A 13,840-nucleotide genomic window follows, 5' to 3' on the forward strand; every position below is an offset into this window, starting at 1 on the left:
TAATCCTTTGATTTCAGAGGCTGGATGAGGGTCTGAGCAACCTGCTCTAGTTGAAGATGCCCCTGCTTGTTACAGGGGGGTTGGACTAGATGACCTTTGAAGGTCCCTTCCAATCCAAACTATTCTATGATTGTATGATTCAGTGATTGGAAAAACTCAAATGAAACCTACCTCAAAATTTAACTACTTGATAAAGTTACAGCTGTGTAATCCTGAGCCTTTTGCTTTTTCTAATCTACTACTTCCTTTTTTAACCTGTGGAAAAGAAGAAAAGCCACCACAATCCAGTAACTCAATTGATTTTTACTTACCTTAAAGTCATTATTGTATCTACCGAAGTTGACTCGGCCCATATTCTCTACCAAGATGTCCAGATTTGCTCCAGCCTTCCCAGTTACATTTATTGTAAGTGATTTGTCCCTTTCAAGGACACCTTGAGGAACCTATATGAATTACACCAAGAGGAAGAAAATAACCATTGAAGAACAACAAAACCCTGTTATTTGTCTCTTAAACTTGCATGAAGAAAAGGAAGAGGACAAAGGAAACAAACAAAAAAAGTAAAAAAAAAAGTTTTACTTTCCTCCTCTTGCACGCGAACACACAGATACAAATAGCTGCTATATCAATATTCACATTGTAGTACATCAACTAGATGTGCTACTATGCAGCATTTACCTGACACCATGTCTTTCCTTAGCTGAATTCAACTAACTCCATCAACTGTTAGAAGATGCACCTGATTCACAAAAAGCAAGTTCCCAAATTTAGTCTATTGACTGAAAAGATTTTGGCAATATCAGTGATTAAAATGGCCTTCATTGTCCAATTAGGTTCGCATCAATATTTAGCTTCATTTATTTCCATTCCCACAACATAAGGAAAGAGGAGATTGACCTGGACACAAAGGTGGTAAAAGTCAGCACAGGTCAAATAATTAAAAAATAGGCCATCAAAGTCTATGAATTTATATTAATTCTCATTAAGCAGGAAAAAGACCCTACTTAAGGGAAAAAAAGGCAAAGTTCACATCCTGCAAAAGAAACTTCTTTTTTTTTAACTTGTGGTCAGAAGCCAGTTTCATAAGGTTAGACACAGGCTCAGGTTTCCATTTCCCCCCAACCCTCCAAGGAAAAAAAGAGAAGTAGTAAAAAAAAGAAAAAAAAAATATGGAAACACTGTGCAAAGTCACTAAGCATATATACCATTAACGTATTTCATCAATCTGCAAGTAAACCGTTCTTGTAGATTGTTTGTTGTTTGGTTTGGGGTTTTTTTGTTTGGTTGGTTTGTTTTGGTTTTGTGTTTGTTCCCCCCTCCCCCGCCCCGCACTGGTCACAAATCTGTATCAACATTCAAATCTCTCAAAAGTGGATACATTTTATTAGAAATAACAGTCATATTTTCTGAACTTTGAATATGCACATTTAGTATTAATCAACTATATACCTCCTTACTTCCTTCATCTGGTTAAGTAAGATTATCTAATAAAGTTGTTTTAGTAAGCTGGAGAAAGGAGGAAAAAAAAAAAAGGCAGACTGTATCCATGACTTTTGTGAATGCCACTCATAGCAGAAATGAATACAGCAAACGGCATTTACCCCATCGACAGAGACATAGGCCCGATCATGGACTCCGTTTAAAGGTGAAGACAGTTGTGTTGGCTCTGTACAGTTTTTTGGAAGCGTAGTTCTGTACAGTACAAACCCGAAATACTAAAAAAAGAAAAGAAAGGAAAAAACACCAAACAGATTAATAAACCATGTCATTCCGTAGCTTCGGTTCAGGTCATGAATTAGAAACATCTCACATTCCTGCCTACACTCTCGGATTGAAACGTTAACTTTAATTCACTTCAGATAGTATCTATCACAGATACCAGCTTCAGATTAGAGTTCACTTTGACCTTTAAGTAATGGGTGTAAATTCCACAGAGTTTCCATTTATAAACATTTCATCAGAATATTTACGTAACTTTAAAAGATAACAGACTTCGCTATGAAGGTATTTCCTCAATAAAATAGAGCAGCTAATGACTGACAATATAATTTCTTCATTAAAATCAATGAAAAGATAGCCAGAAAATACTTTCATAACTGTGTTTATATAACAAACTTGAAAATGCACTTGTCACCCAGTGCCCATAAACTGACATCACTCATGAAATTGACTTCATTTTAAAAACTACCTGATTTACATCAGGAACATTTTGGAAAATTTTTCACTAAGTTCTCTATCAGGAAAGCAAAAAAAAGTCACATTCATTAGATTTTTTTCTTATTGCAATGTGAAACACAAATTAAAAGGAAGTGAGGAAGCGTGGACTGGACGATCGGGTAGTGAGGTGGACCGCAAACTGGCTGAAGGAAAGAAGCCAGAGAGTCGTGGTCAATGGGGCAGAGTCTGGTTGGAGGCCTGTATGTAGTGGAGTGCCTCAAGGGTCAGTTCTGGGACCAATACTATTCAATATATTCATCAACGACTTGGATGAGGGAATCGAGTGTACTATCAGCAAGTTTGCTGATGACACCAAGCTGGGAGGAGTGGCTGACACGCCAGAGGGCTGTGCTGCCATCCAGCGAGACCTGGACAGGCTAGAGAGTTAGGCAAGGAAAAATTTAATGAAATATAACAAGGGAAAATGTAGAGTCTTACATCTGGGCAGGAACAACCCCAAGTTCCAGTACAGGTTGGAGAATGACCTATTAGAGAGCAGTGTAGGGGAAAGGGCCCTGGGGGTCCTGGTGGACAGCAGGATGACCATGAGCCAGCACTGTGCCCTTGTGGCCAGGAAGGCAAATGGCATCCTGGGGTGTATTAGAAGCGGGGTGGTTAGCAGGTCGAGAGAGGTTCTCCTTCCCCTCTACTCTGCCCTGGTGAGACCTCATCTGGAATATTGTGTCCAGTTCTGGGCCCCTCAGTTCAAGAAGGACAGGGAACTGCTGGAGGGAGTCCAGCACAGGGCCACGAAAATGATTAAGGGAGTGGAGCATCTCCCTTATGAGGAAAGGCTGAGGGAGCTGGGTCTCTTTAGCTTGGAGGAGACTGAGGGGTGACCTCATTAATGTTTATAAATATATAAAGGGTGGGTGTCACAAGGATGGAGCCAGGCTCTTCTCGGTGACAACCAACAGTAAGACAAGGGGTAATGGGTTCAAGCAGGAACACAAGAGGTTCCACTTAAATACGAGAAGAAACTTCTTCTCAGTGAGGGTGACGGAACACTGGAACAGGCTGCCCAGGGAGGTTGTGGAGTCTCCTTCTCTGGAGACATTCAAAACCCGCCTGGATGCCTTCCTGTGTAGCCTCATCTGGGTGTTCCTGCTCTGGCAGGGGGATTGGACTAGATGATCCTTTGAGGTCCCTTCCAATCCCTAACATTCTGTGATTCTGTGAAAAAAAAGTCAAAAAAATGTATCATCTCTTTCACTCAGTAGCCACAAAACCATTTATCTTCAAGACTTGGATTAGAACATAACCCTGGCAGAAAGAAGTGAGAGTAAACCATTTTCATTCTGCTATAATTATTATATTTGCATTACACTTGCAACAAAGTGCCCAGAAATGGGGGGGGAGGAGGGGAAGCGGGGGAGAGAGAAGGGGAAAAAAAAAAAAAAAAAAACACGCTAGGAAGTTCCACTGGGTGCCCTCTTCTCTCAGGACTTCTCCTAGGCAGAGTACTAAGAGTGGGAAGGCCTAAGGATGTGATGGAAAAGCCCACTAGAAATTACATCCAGCCACAACATGCTACCTGCAGCTTCTCTCACACATCTGTATTAGTGGCTTGGAAAGGAAAGATCTGAGCTTTGAACCCCTGCTTGACTAATGCCATATCCCAGGCACCTGCTGAACTGCTCCCCTCTCTTCTCCCTCCCACAGCTACTACGACCATCATATTCTCTCCGAGTAGTTTATTTTAGCTGCAGGCAATTAGCACCCATGGTGCAGTCTCTGCAAAATTCGGCGCAGAAGCCATCCAGGAGCCATGTAACCTTAAGGGAAAGGCAGCCCCTCAGCAGCAAGGGACAGATCTTTGACTGTGAGGGAAGATATGGAGAGTCACCAAAATTGACAGGGAAACTGAGGCAGAGACTGATAGAGAACACAGGGGAGAGTGTGAGTCAGCAGAAGTCACAGGAAGATGCAGAGAAACGTATTTTTCCTATCTCAACCAACTGGGTGATTGACCTTGACAGTGGATTGCAACAACTCCAAGAAGTTGCTTCCAAAGATTTCTCTCTCTCTCTCTCGCCTCACCACATACGTGGTAAAAGAAAAGGACTACAAATAAGTAGGAGGCCTGTAGAAGTGTTAAATGGATTGCACTGCCCAATCTCCAGGCCCCCTGACTTGTATGAGAAATTGGTGTCTCAGTGACTGTGCTCACTCTGATAGCAGGTAGAGAGAGGCAAAGAAAAAAACAGGATAAGGAAAATGAATAGTGAAGAAAAAAATGGATAAAAAAGGAGTCTCTTAAGAACCTGAAAATCAATACTTCAGAGAGGAGAGAGATAAAGGTGAAAGCCTGGACGGCATATATACCTACCTTCATGGAAAGAGGAAAACCTTGGGTGCAAGACAGCAAAACTTTAGAATATGGAAAGGTCTCCAATGCAAAAATCCTGGAAACCTTTCTGATACTATTACTTCTATGCTGAGGTAAGGTTTAAGACACTGGATGTAAGAAGAGTCATATAGTACAGAGGGCTGTTCAAATAAACTTTACAAAATTACTGCCAATTACTGCCTACTGAAGAAATCCTCACCTGCTTTAGCTGAACAAAGGTTAATGGGTAAGTGCTTTTCACTGGTCCTGCAGGTGACAGCCTGTCAAGAACCTCCACCACAGTGCCCACCTGCAGCATAGAAAAAGCAGATATATGAAGGACAGTAAATTTAAATCCAAATGTAACACCTGGCATATCCAGCCACCTACCTGCATCTGTCCAGAAAGCAATCTTAAACCCTTTCATCAACCTGACAGACAAATTAATAATACAATAGAAAGAAACATGCTACAGGTGGAGCAATGTTTTTAAAATTCAGATGTTCTAAATTTGCTGTGCATTCATAAAAATAAAAGTGACTTCTTATTGTTTAATGAGAACTAACCCAGCAGTTTATCACAAAAGTTCTATAAATAAACACAACTGCTCTGGACAAGTAACACAAAACAACTATATTATCTAAATTGTACTCAATTATAACTACAATCCAGCTAGGGAAAATGCCACTGATTTGCAGTGAGTTACTCTGGAATCATTCTGAGCTAAGTAGGGATACAATTTGGTTCCATCAAGAGTTATGCAAGATTAATTTACCCTACTTAGTCTTAAATGATTTTTAAAACCCTAAGGCTGCAATTCAGTGTCACAGAGAAGTAGCTGGACTGGTTTTAGTGAAACTAGGAGCAAGGTTTAGGTTAGTCACATGCATAAGTGACTTGCTGAATAAGGACTCACATGAGTACAATTAAATTGCTTTTCATTGCCATCAGCAATTTCCTTTTGCCATTATGGCATTTTCTACCCATCTACAGTTCTTTCTCAAAGTCTGCTATCAATCTTATGTTAGTCAAGATGTATACAATATGCCGGGCATCCTGCAAGCTCAAAAAAATCAAGCGCTTTCAAATTTTTCACACAAAGTGTCAGCCTGTTTCACCAGAAGTACTGTCACTGTTCAGTAGTAATTACACATCAGACATTCAAAATACTTCTTAAATGCAGATTTACTTTCAAATGCTCGAGAAAAAGTAAAAAATTAGGCGTTTGAAGTAATGTAAAACTGTACACTATAAGTGCATTCACAGCAATACAAACCTCTGAGGCTACTTCAATAACAGAAGTACTGCATTTTTGCAGAACGTACATGAAAGTCAGCAGTGCTGAAATATTAGATACTAAAATGTACATTACTTTGTGTGAGTCCTGTATGTGACAGAAGTCAGCATGAATCATCTATGCACACAAAATTATTTCTTCAGTATAGTACTGGTTTTGGCTGCAAGTTAATTTTCTTCATAGCAGCTAGTACGGGGCTATGTTTTCGAATTCTGCTGAAAACAGTCTCGATACCACAGTGATGTTTTAGTTACCACCAAACGCCGCTTCCACAGAGTCAACATCTTTTCTGCTTCTCAGACTACCCCACCAGCGAGTAGGCCAGGGGTGCATAAGAAGCTGGGAGAAGACACAGCCAGGACAGCTGACCCCAACTGACCAAAGGGATATTCCAGACTATATGATGTCATGCTCAGCAATAAAAGCTGGGGGGAAAAAGGAGGAAGGGAGATGTTTGGAGTGATAGCATTTGTCTCACCAAGTAACCATGACATGTGATGGAGCCCAGCTTTCCTGAGATGGCTGAACACCTGCCTGCTGAAGAGTAGTAGGGAATGAACTCCTTATTTACTTGTGTGCACAGTTTTTGCTTTACTTATTAAACTGTCTTTATCTCAACCCAGCAGTTTCTACACTTTTACCTCTTTGATTCTCTCCCCCATCCAACTAGGGGAGAGTGAGCAAGCGGCTGCGTGGGGCTTAGCGGCCCACCAGCATTAAGCCACAACAAGCATGTACACATATATCTAAACGGATGTTTGAAATGAGCTTATCTCAACTCTTTAGCAAGGAGGAAGAAAGCAAAAAGAGGCCAAAACTATACAAAGGGTGATGCCATCACCACCTGGAGGTTGGGTCACCCTCACTAGTCCATAGCTAAGCATGTTCACCCTGGCAAGAAGGCTATCAGTCAAATGATGGTTTGCAAAATTTTGATGAAAATACTAATAGTTTACTCTTACATTTTCAGTTTAAGCATTGTACCTAAAATAACAATCAGCTTTCACAGAGTAAAATTCTCCAAATGCTTTGGACTGTGTATGTGCTCTATTCCCTGTGCTCCTCTGAGGGCACCAGTCATGTCAAAGCAATATGCTGGACTTGACAGGCCATGGGAGAGACCAAACTGCTGGGTCTTGTACAACAGCTGTGAAGCAAGAGACGAGGATCTTTGCACAGACACTGACAGAGTTGATTTATGGAACTAAATGACAATCTCATGAGCGTTAATAGTCTTGGCTCCAGGTGGACAATGAAATTAGAAATAAAGTAGTACTAAGATGTACATGGTCACCTGAATGAGCTACGAACTGGCAAGAAGGGCTGCTGTGTGCCCTCTGAACTGAGTACTGGCAGTTGTACATGTGCCCGTTCGACTTTTTTTAAAGTTCCTGCTACCAAGGGGGCTTCTGTTCTGAATACAAGTCAACCACATACGATTCACTCACGGACTGGGCTGGTAGATGCTTGTTTCCTTGAAACTTCAATGGATTCTTTTTGTTCAGATTTCACTTTTCAGTGGTGCGTTAAAAAAAAATCTGGTCTTGCTGCAGGTGCCTGTTGACTGCTACTTAGTGGGCAATCAGTATAACAGAAACTTAACAGTAAATTTAAAAATTACAAATATTGTCAAGAACCTTTTTTTTAAAAAATCAACCTGTAAAACGACAGATAGCTACTATTAATAATAAAAAATAGCAATACTTTTTTATCTTCAAAACCAAAGTGTAAGATCAAACATGAAAAAAACCAAGAAACAAAATAGCTCCAACAGGAACGATATCAACTACTGGCAGCATCCTGTTTATTTAACTTCCTTCTACCCCCAACTCATATCAGTGTTACCTGCTACTTGCTATTGCTTGAGCTCTCCACATCCCAAGAACTGAGGACGTGTCCAGAACTTAAGAGTCTGCAGGTTGCAGCGCTGGGACAGACATTTCCTCGTGACCAAGCACTCCTCAGGGCGCTTTCAAGTGGTGACCAGAAACTACCACCTGCTCACAGGACACAAAAACACGTTGCAGGCACCAAGATTCATTTATTTCCCTCTGGAAAGGGTGATGCCCACATTCTGGGTCTTAAGTCTCTGAACGCTGTCATCTTGCTCACATTTCTTGAGCCCATCTATTGCTGTTCCGCCTTTGCTGGCCCTCATTCCTTATCTTCAACACTTCTCTTTTGCATCTATGTAAGAAGATTTTTTCCTTATCACCTGCTTTCCTGTCCTCTGCTCTTCTATAGCAATGTCAGTGTCCCCAGCATCTTTTAATAAATTACCTTTTTTTCCCCACCCTGGGGAATTCTTTAATATAATTCAATAGCTCAAAATGAACAACTGCCTGATGAGAAAACAGCAGGGGAGTTTTGTTTGTTTGGTTTTAATTTTATTTTTTACTTCTTTTCCCTCTCCAACTAGCCTGGCTTCCTAAATTATTTTAATCAGGGGCAACCTATTTGCAAACCTCCAAAACCAGCAAATATGACAAGCAGCACCACTAAAGGCAAAGATCTCTTTTCTTCAAATTTAGGTCCTGAGTACCTGATCAGGTACTTAAGGACTGAATTGTCACAGAATATTATGGGAGGGGAGGGGGAAGATTAGCCTGCTCTGGTTACATGCACCTCTGTAAATTATAGCATATGACTCCTGAAAATACTCTGGAGTCTCCTTTCCCTCTTCCTTTCCACAAAAGTGTTAAGGGAGTTGGTTCACTGCAGCAGATTCAATGCTCTGCACAGCAGGCTCACTGCTGGATCTCAACTGCACAGTGAAGATTCACGTAGTGCTTTTTTAGCACCGTAACTGCAAAAGATATAGCTGGGAAGTTTACCATTACCAAAGCTAAGTCTCATTATTTAGAATATTCCCTCTTTGATATTCACCCCAACACATTCAGGCTTCTCCATACAATGAGGTGCACCAGGCTTGGTCCCAGCGGGGGCTAGAACGCATGATGGAGTTGGGAGGACGACTTTGGCTGGGAGGGTACGAACCCTCTGTGATGTGAGACTCATCTTGTGTTGCAGAGTAACCAAGCACAGGAGTAAAATGCTGCTGAAGTTAAGCTGCAAAAAGCAGCCTTCTTGCCAGAAAACAACTCCAGAGGCCTTCAGTTCAGATGGCAGTGTATGTACAGGTAGTGACAGGAACCTCACACCTGGCACTTTAGACATGACATGTAGATTCCTGAAACTGCTGGGTAGAGAGTCAGACACCTTCTCTCAAAAAAGCAGGAAGTATAGAAGGCGAGAAGTTGCACGAACAGGGCTCCCAGTATGATGGCCGTGTCAAAGCCATGACATTTGAGCAAGTTTAGTCATCTGGCTCCTCCTTTGTAAGACACATGTGGGCCAGGCACCCTGCAGCATTCATTTCTTGAAGGCATGAAAGTTCATTGTTCTACTGAAACTGGACAGCCCCGTCTGCGAGCCAGGAATCATGAGAAGATGGGAGAGTCAAAAATCAGACTGATAGGCTCCCAAATGCTGGCAGCCTACGATAACAGTAGAAGCAGTGGGTGTACTGTTAACAGTATATTGTCAGTCACTACCAAATGTAAGACAGTTCAATGAAACCTCACATGGCAACCCCTGCCCTAAAAGGTCTGAAGATTCTCAAAGGTTCTTGAAAATGATATAGATCTGTTTCAATTTCACCGGTGAATCACTTTTATATAAAAGTATTTCTGCCCACCACTTGAGTGGGACGACTTGAAAACGTCTGCAAAGCCTTATCGCTACCGAATTCTGCAACACTTCAGCTGCGGTGTGTAACAGATCAGATACGCTGCTGACTGGAAAGGTGGCTGCCAAATTAAAAGCACAGAGTCAAAGCATTATGAATTATAGTATCCAGCACACCAGCTGCAGTAATCCTCTACCTCAAAACAACTTGTCTGTGCCCAGCAGAATCAATATAAGCCAACTTCATACCTGTTGTCTCTTCCGCCCCCCTTAAACCATCCTCTACCCTCACTGCAGGAACCCAGTTCTCAGCCACATTTCACAGAAAATTGTCACTGGTCCTAAAATGATGGTGCTATGGACAAATCCCAGCTACTCATGTGCTGATCAGTTATACCACTGTTGTCTGCATGATCTTCCCTCAGCAGAAAATTAATTTAATTTCTCTCATCAGCCACAGATGTTCAGAAACCTTGTAAGAAACTTCTCAATAAATTTGAAAGTCTTACTGATAAGTGTTCCATATTTAAAAATGTAGACACCTAGAAGTATTTAAAAGATAACTTCCAAGCTCTGCTCCCTCCTTGAAAGCATGCTTTCAAGGTTTCCTCTTTATTTTGTATGATATCCAGAGATTGCCATGACACCCTCAAACATTTTCTACAAAAAGCAAATGTACATTACAATAACAGCATATTACAGATGTTAAATTACCTTCTGCAAGCGAACCCTCCCGTATGCAAATTTGGGTGTTGTCGGAGGGATAACACCTTCTGGTAACCGCTTATACTAGAAAGGGAAGGAGGAAAAAAAAAAAAAACACCACAAAACTTAAATACAAACATGCTTTAAGTGAAATCTCACTTTGCGCTTCACAACTTAATAAAAGTAGACAATATCACTGTGCTAAAGGATTACTGCTGCACCTAGTCTGAGATGCAGGGGTTTTTTTAAAACACCACCTGACGTGTTCGCAAATGGAAAACAATTTTTAATAACTACTCAACTCGAGGTAACAGTAAAAAGTATAGCGAACAAAAGTGCTGCCAAAGAATCACAGCACCCTTGGAGCCCTCCTGTGGCTAGAGCTTGCGTTACTGTCTTCTACAACCCTGCAGTCATCTCCCCAGCCCATGGGAGCTCGAGTTAAACTTTCCAAGTCTGCAGAGCAGTGTTTCCACCTGACTCCTCCTTAGCAGCACTTCCCTATGGGAATTGTTAGCCTCTCATGCCTTTCCTTTCCCTATGCTCCCCCGCCACCGGCTAATCCATTACTGCCTGGGCTGGCTTCTTTGAGAAGTAGGTCTTGTGACCACATCCTCCTCCACGGCTCCATGGACCCCTGAGGTCCTGTTGTCAGCTTCCCTCTGGTCCTGCTCTAGACAACTGCCCAATCAATCATAGGAAAAAATGACAAGGAAACACTCTGACTGCGAGGCTATCTTCTGTCCTCTCTGTCTAGGAAGAAGCACCCGAGATGAGCACAGAGAAGGGGTGAAGGATATCCACCACTTTCTTGGACATCTCTGAGGAATGGCAAGTCTAGAGAGTGGCTTTCTGGCCCATATCCTCACCTCCTCCTTTCTGAGCCTACAACCTTCTTTCCTCCTTGCCATCATCCCCTTCTCCCCTTCCTACCATTACTTGTCTCCAGTAATGTCCACTCCTCTCATCTGTTCTTTCATTTACTGAACATGGCCCTGTCTGCATGTTATAGAGAAAAAACCTCTGCAGACGAGATACCCATATGATTGAGCAATCTAAGCCTACACGTTAATTAATACACAAGCACAAACGACCACCCTTGTTAAGGCTGTCTTAATCTGCACATTCGGTGACTTCTGAGTGCTTACTTTGACAGCTCCTAGGTTTGGGGGGTTTTTTTAAATAAAATTGGTGAGAGGCTGAAAGGGCATTTTTTCTTAAGAGATTTTACTTTGACTTCAGCTTGAAAGTTTTTGCACAAGGCATTATTTGACGGGCTTACACATGGTACATCCAACATAAAACGCATGCTTAAAAGCTCGCCTCTGAACCAAGATAAAGGGGGGGGGGTTGTTTGTTTCTTTATTTGGTCTATTGTTTTGTGGTTGGTTGGTTGTTTCTAAACACACCGCAGCAGTATAACTCCCAAAGCCCTTCTGTGAAATCTCAACTATGGACTGATGAGAGCCTGATTTATATTTACAGTAACAAGTTCATTTCTTCCTCTCTGTATTTGAAAATCATCAATATATTCAGGCTTAAAGAAAAACAACATTCACCCAAAAGAAGAAGTCAAAAGCAGGAAAGTTCAGCCCAAACAGTAAAAATTAGAAAATGCTGTCAGCAACTGAAAAAAGCTGTAGATCGAAACCTTTCTATTAACTGAGGGAAACAGTAAAGGAAGATTATATTATATTGGCTTTGTAACACAGCTAACATGTTGAATGCAGTCATTAGTTACAGGCAACTTAATTTCTTTTTGTCAGCTCCACCTCAAACTGCAGCTAAGCAGATAGACTGTTAGGGGTTCAGAACTCACAGAAGAAACAGGAAAACTTCACTGAGATCCTATGGATATGGAAGGCAAGAGATAAATAAACCACACCAAAAAAAGAGCTGCGCCATGACCCAACACACCTTAGGTTATACTGAACACTTCAGATCTTATCAAAGCTGTCTCAGTGCACCAGAACACTACTTACATTTCAGATAGGGATCTTGCCTTGAAGAAAACAACTCAAAAACAGGAAGTTTGGGAATTTATCTGGTGAGAAAAGGTGTATCAAGACAAGAGGTTTCCCTTGAATGGCTATCAAAATTATCCCATCCACGGAAAGCTTAGGAATAATGGAGAAATTGAGAAAATTATCCACAGCAGGCCTTCCACAGGTATGGAGAAAAAGGCATGCTCAACCCTAGAGAAAGCGTAGTATGGTTTTGAGACATCTACTCCTGTGAAAAAAATGTCTTCTAGTGAATAGGAATGTTGCTGGCATGCAACAGGACAGCAACTACAAGCCTGAGCCTTGGGATTCCCATGGAATCTGTTTTCAAGCCTCATCGGAATGGCCTCCAAGGCAAAGCTATTCAGAATCCAGATGCAGTTTCCATGTATCACTTCAATCTCCAGTTTGTAGAGATACTATGCATTTTTACAGCAAAGGCAAAGCTGGTCCCACTCACTAGCTACAGTTTGTGACATCACAAAAACAAGATGTGTTCATTTGGATAAGCACATTCCTTCTCACAGAGGCCCAAAACCACAACATGAAGTTTAGGATAGAAACAGCCAGAGCACTAAGCTGCAGTGCATATCGGGCTAACATCGAGTGATGAGTCCAAGTTGACTGAATGGCTGATCGATGCCACAAGGGTATAGACTTGTTCTCTCCACCTCTACTCCCAGCAAAAGCTTTTCTGCCTCCCTCTGCTCCCCTTGTACCTGCACTGGCTCTCGTCTGACTGAGTCAGCCAGACCAGCTCACTGACCTTGAGTCAAAAGAAGACAAATGCAGCAAAAAGGGAGAGCTGAACCATGTCGGTGTCAGACCTGCACCTGTATCCCCAGCTCTGAAAGGAAGGAGGGAGCCATCAGGACAGAAAGGATAGCCAGAGAGCTGCAAGATCTTTCCCCTTTCGTTAGAACAAACAGTTAGGTTGGCCTAATGGCCTTGTTCTACTTTACTTCCCTTGCCTGCAGAAAACACTAAATTCAGAAGTAACTTATACCAACACAAGAGCAAGAGAGTTCACAGTACATCAGGTACGTTTCAAAGAACCATTCTAAACATGTCCTAGGGACACTCACCGTACCAATGATTTCCCTCAAGACAAAATATTTTTCTGTCAGATCCCCCGCTTCACTCAGTGGAGCATCATAGTCATAACTTGTGGGCTGTGGCATATAGGGCATATTAGCACCTAAGGGAGGGGGAGTGGGGAAAAAAGCAACAGAAACAGTGAAAGAGTTGGGGTTTTTTCTGGAGGTATCAACTTTCAGAACTCTTTCCAATCACAGCCAGACTCTGCTACAGTTTTAGATTCAATGTAGGCTTTGGGATTTGGTATACAGAAACTAGTTCTGATGGAGGACAACGTCCTTCTGAGCTCACACCGCTCTGTTATACAGTCTTCAGAAATATCCTGAAGGGAAACAAGTTTATCCATGTTTCCATTGTTTCACAGAACTGAGTGAAGCAGAAGTAACCTTTGCAAGGATAAATACCATGTGGATTTAGTACAACATGCCAGCAATAGACAGAGAACAGCTAGTGCAGTCACCTTTTGCCACGTGAAAGCAGGCATAGCTTATTCTCACAGAATAC

At 41.9% G+C, this 13,840-nt stretch overlaps 1 protein-coding gene across 1 annotated transcript in view; it reads right to left on the reverse strand.

Annotated features, from left to right (window-relative positions):
- Positions 1-13,840, reverse strand: part of GLB1 (galactosidase beta 1) — a 52,650-nt gene that overhangs the window by 14,317 nt on the left and 24,493 nt on the right. The window contains exons 10-14 of the mRNA XM_065627801.1: positions 13,324-13,436; positions 10,245-10,319; positions 4,767-4,856; positions 1,602-1,715; positions 312-443 (exon numbers count right to left, since the gene is read on the reverse strand). Of these exons, the coding sequence (XP_065483873.1) occupies positions 312-443; positions 1,602-1,715; positions 4,767-4,856; positions 10,245-10,319; positions 13,324-13,436 (524 nt within the window). The remainder of the gene's footprint in view (positions 1-311; positions 444-1,601; positions 1,716-4,766; positions 4,857-10,244; positions 10,320-13,323; positions 13,437-13,840) is intronic.

Source organism: Caloenas nicobarica, chromosome 2 (genome assembly GCF_036013445.1).
Source record: "Caloenas nicobarica isolate bCalNic1 chromosome 2, bCalNic1.hap1, whole genome shotgun sequence".
Taxonomy (NCBI): Eukaryota; Metazoa; Chordata; class Aves; order Columbiformes; family Columbidae; genus Caloenas; species Caloenas nicobarica.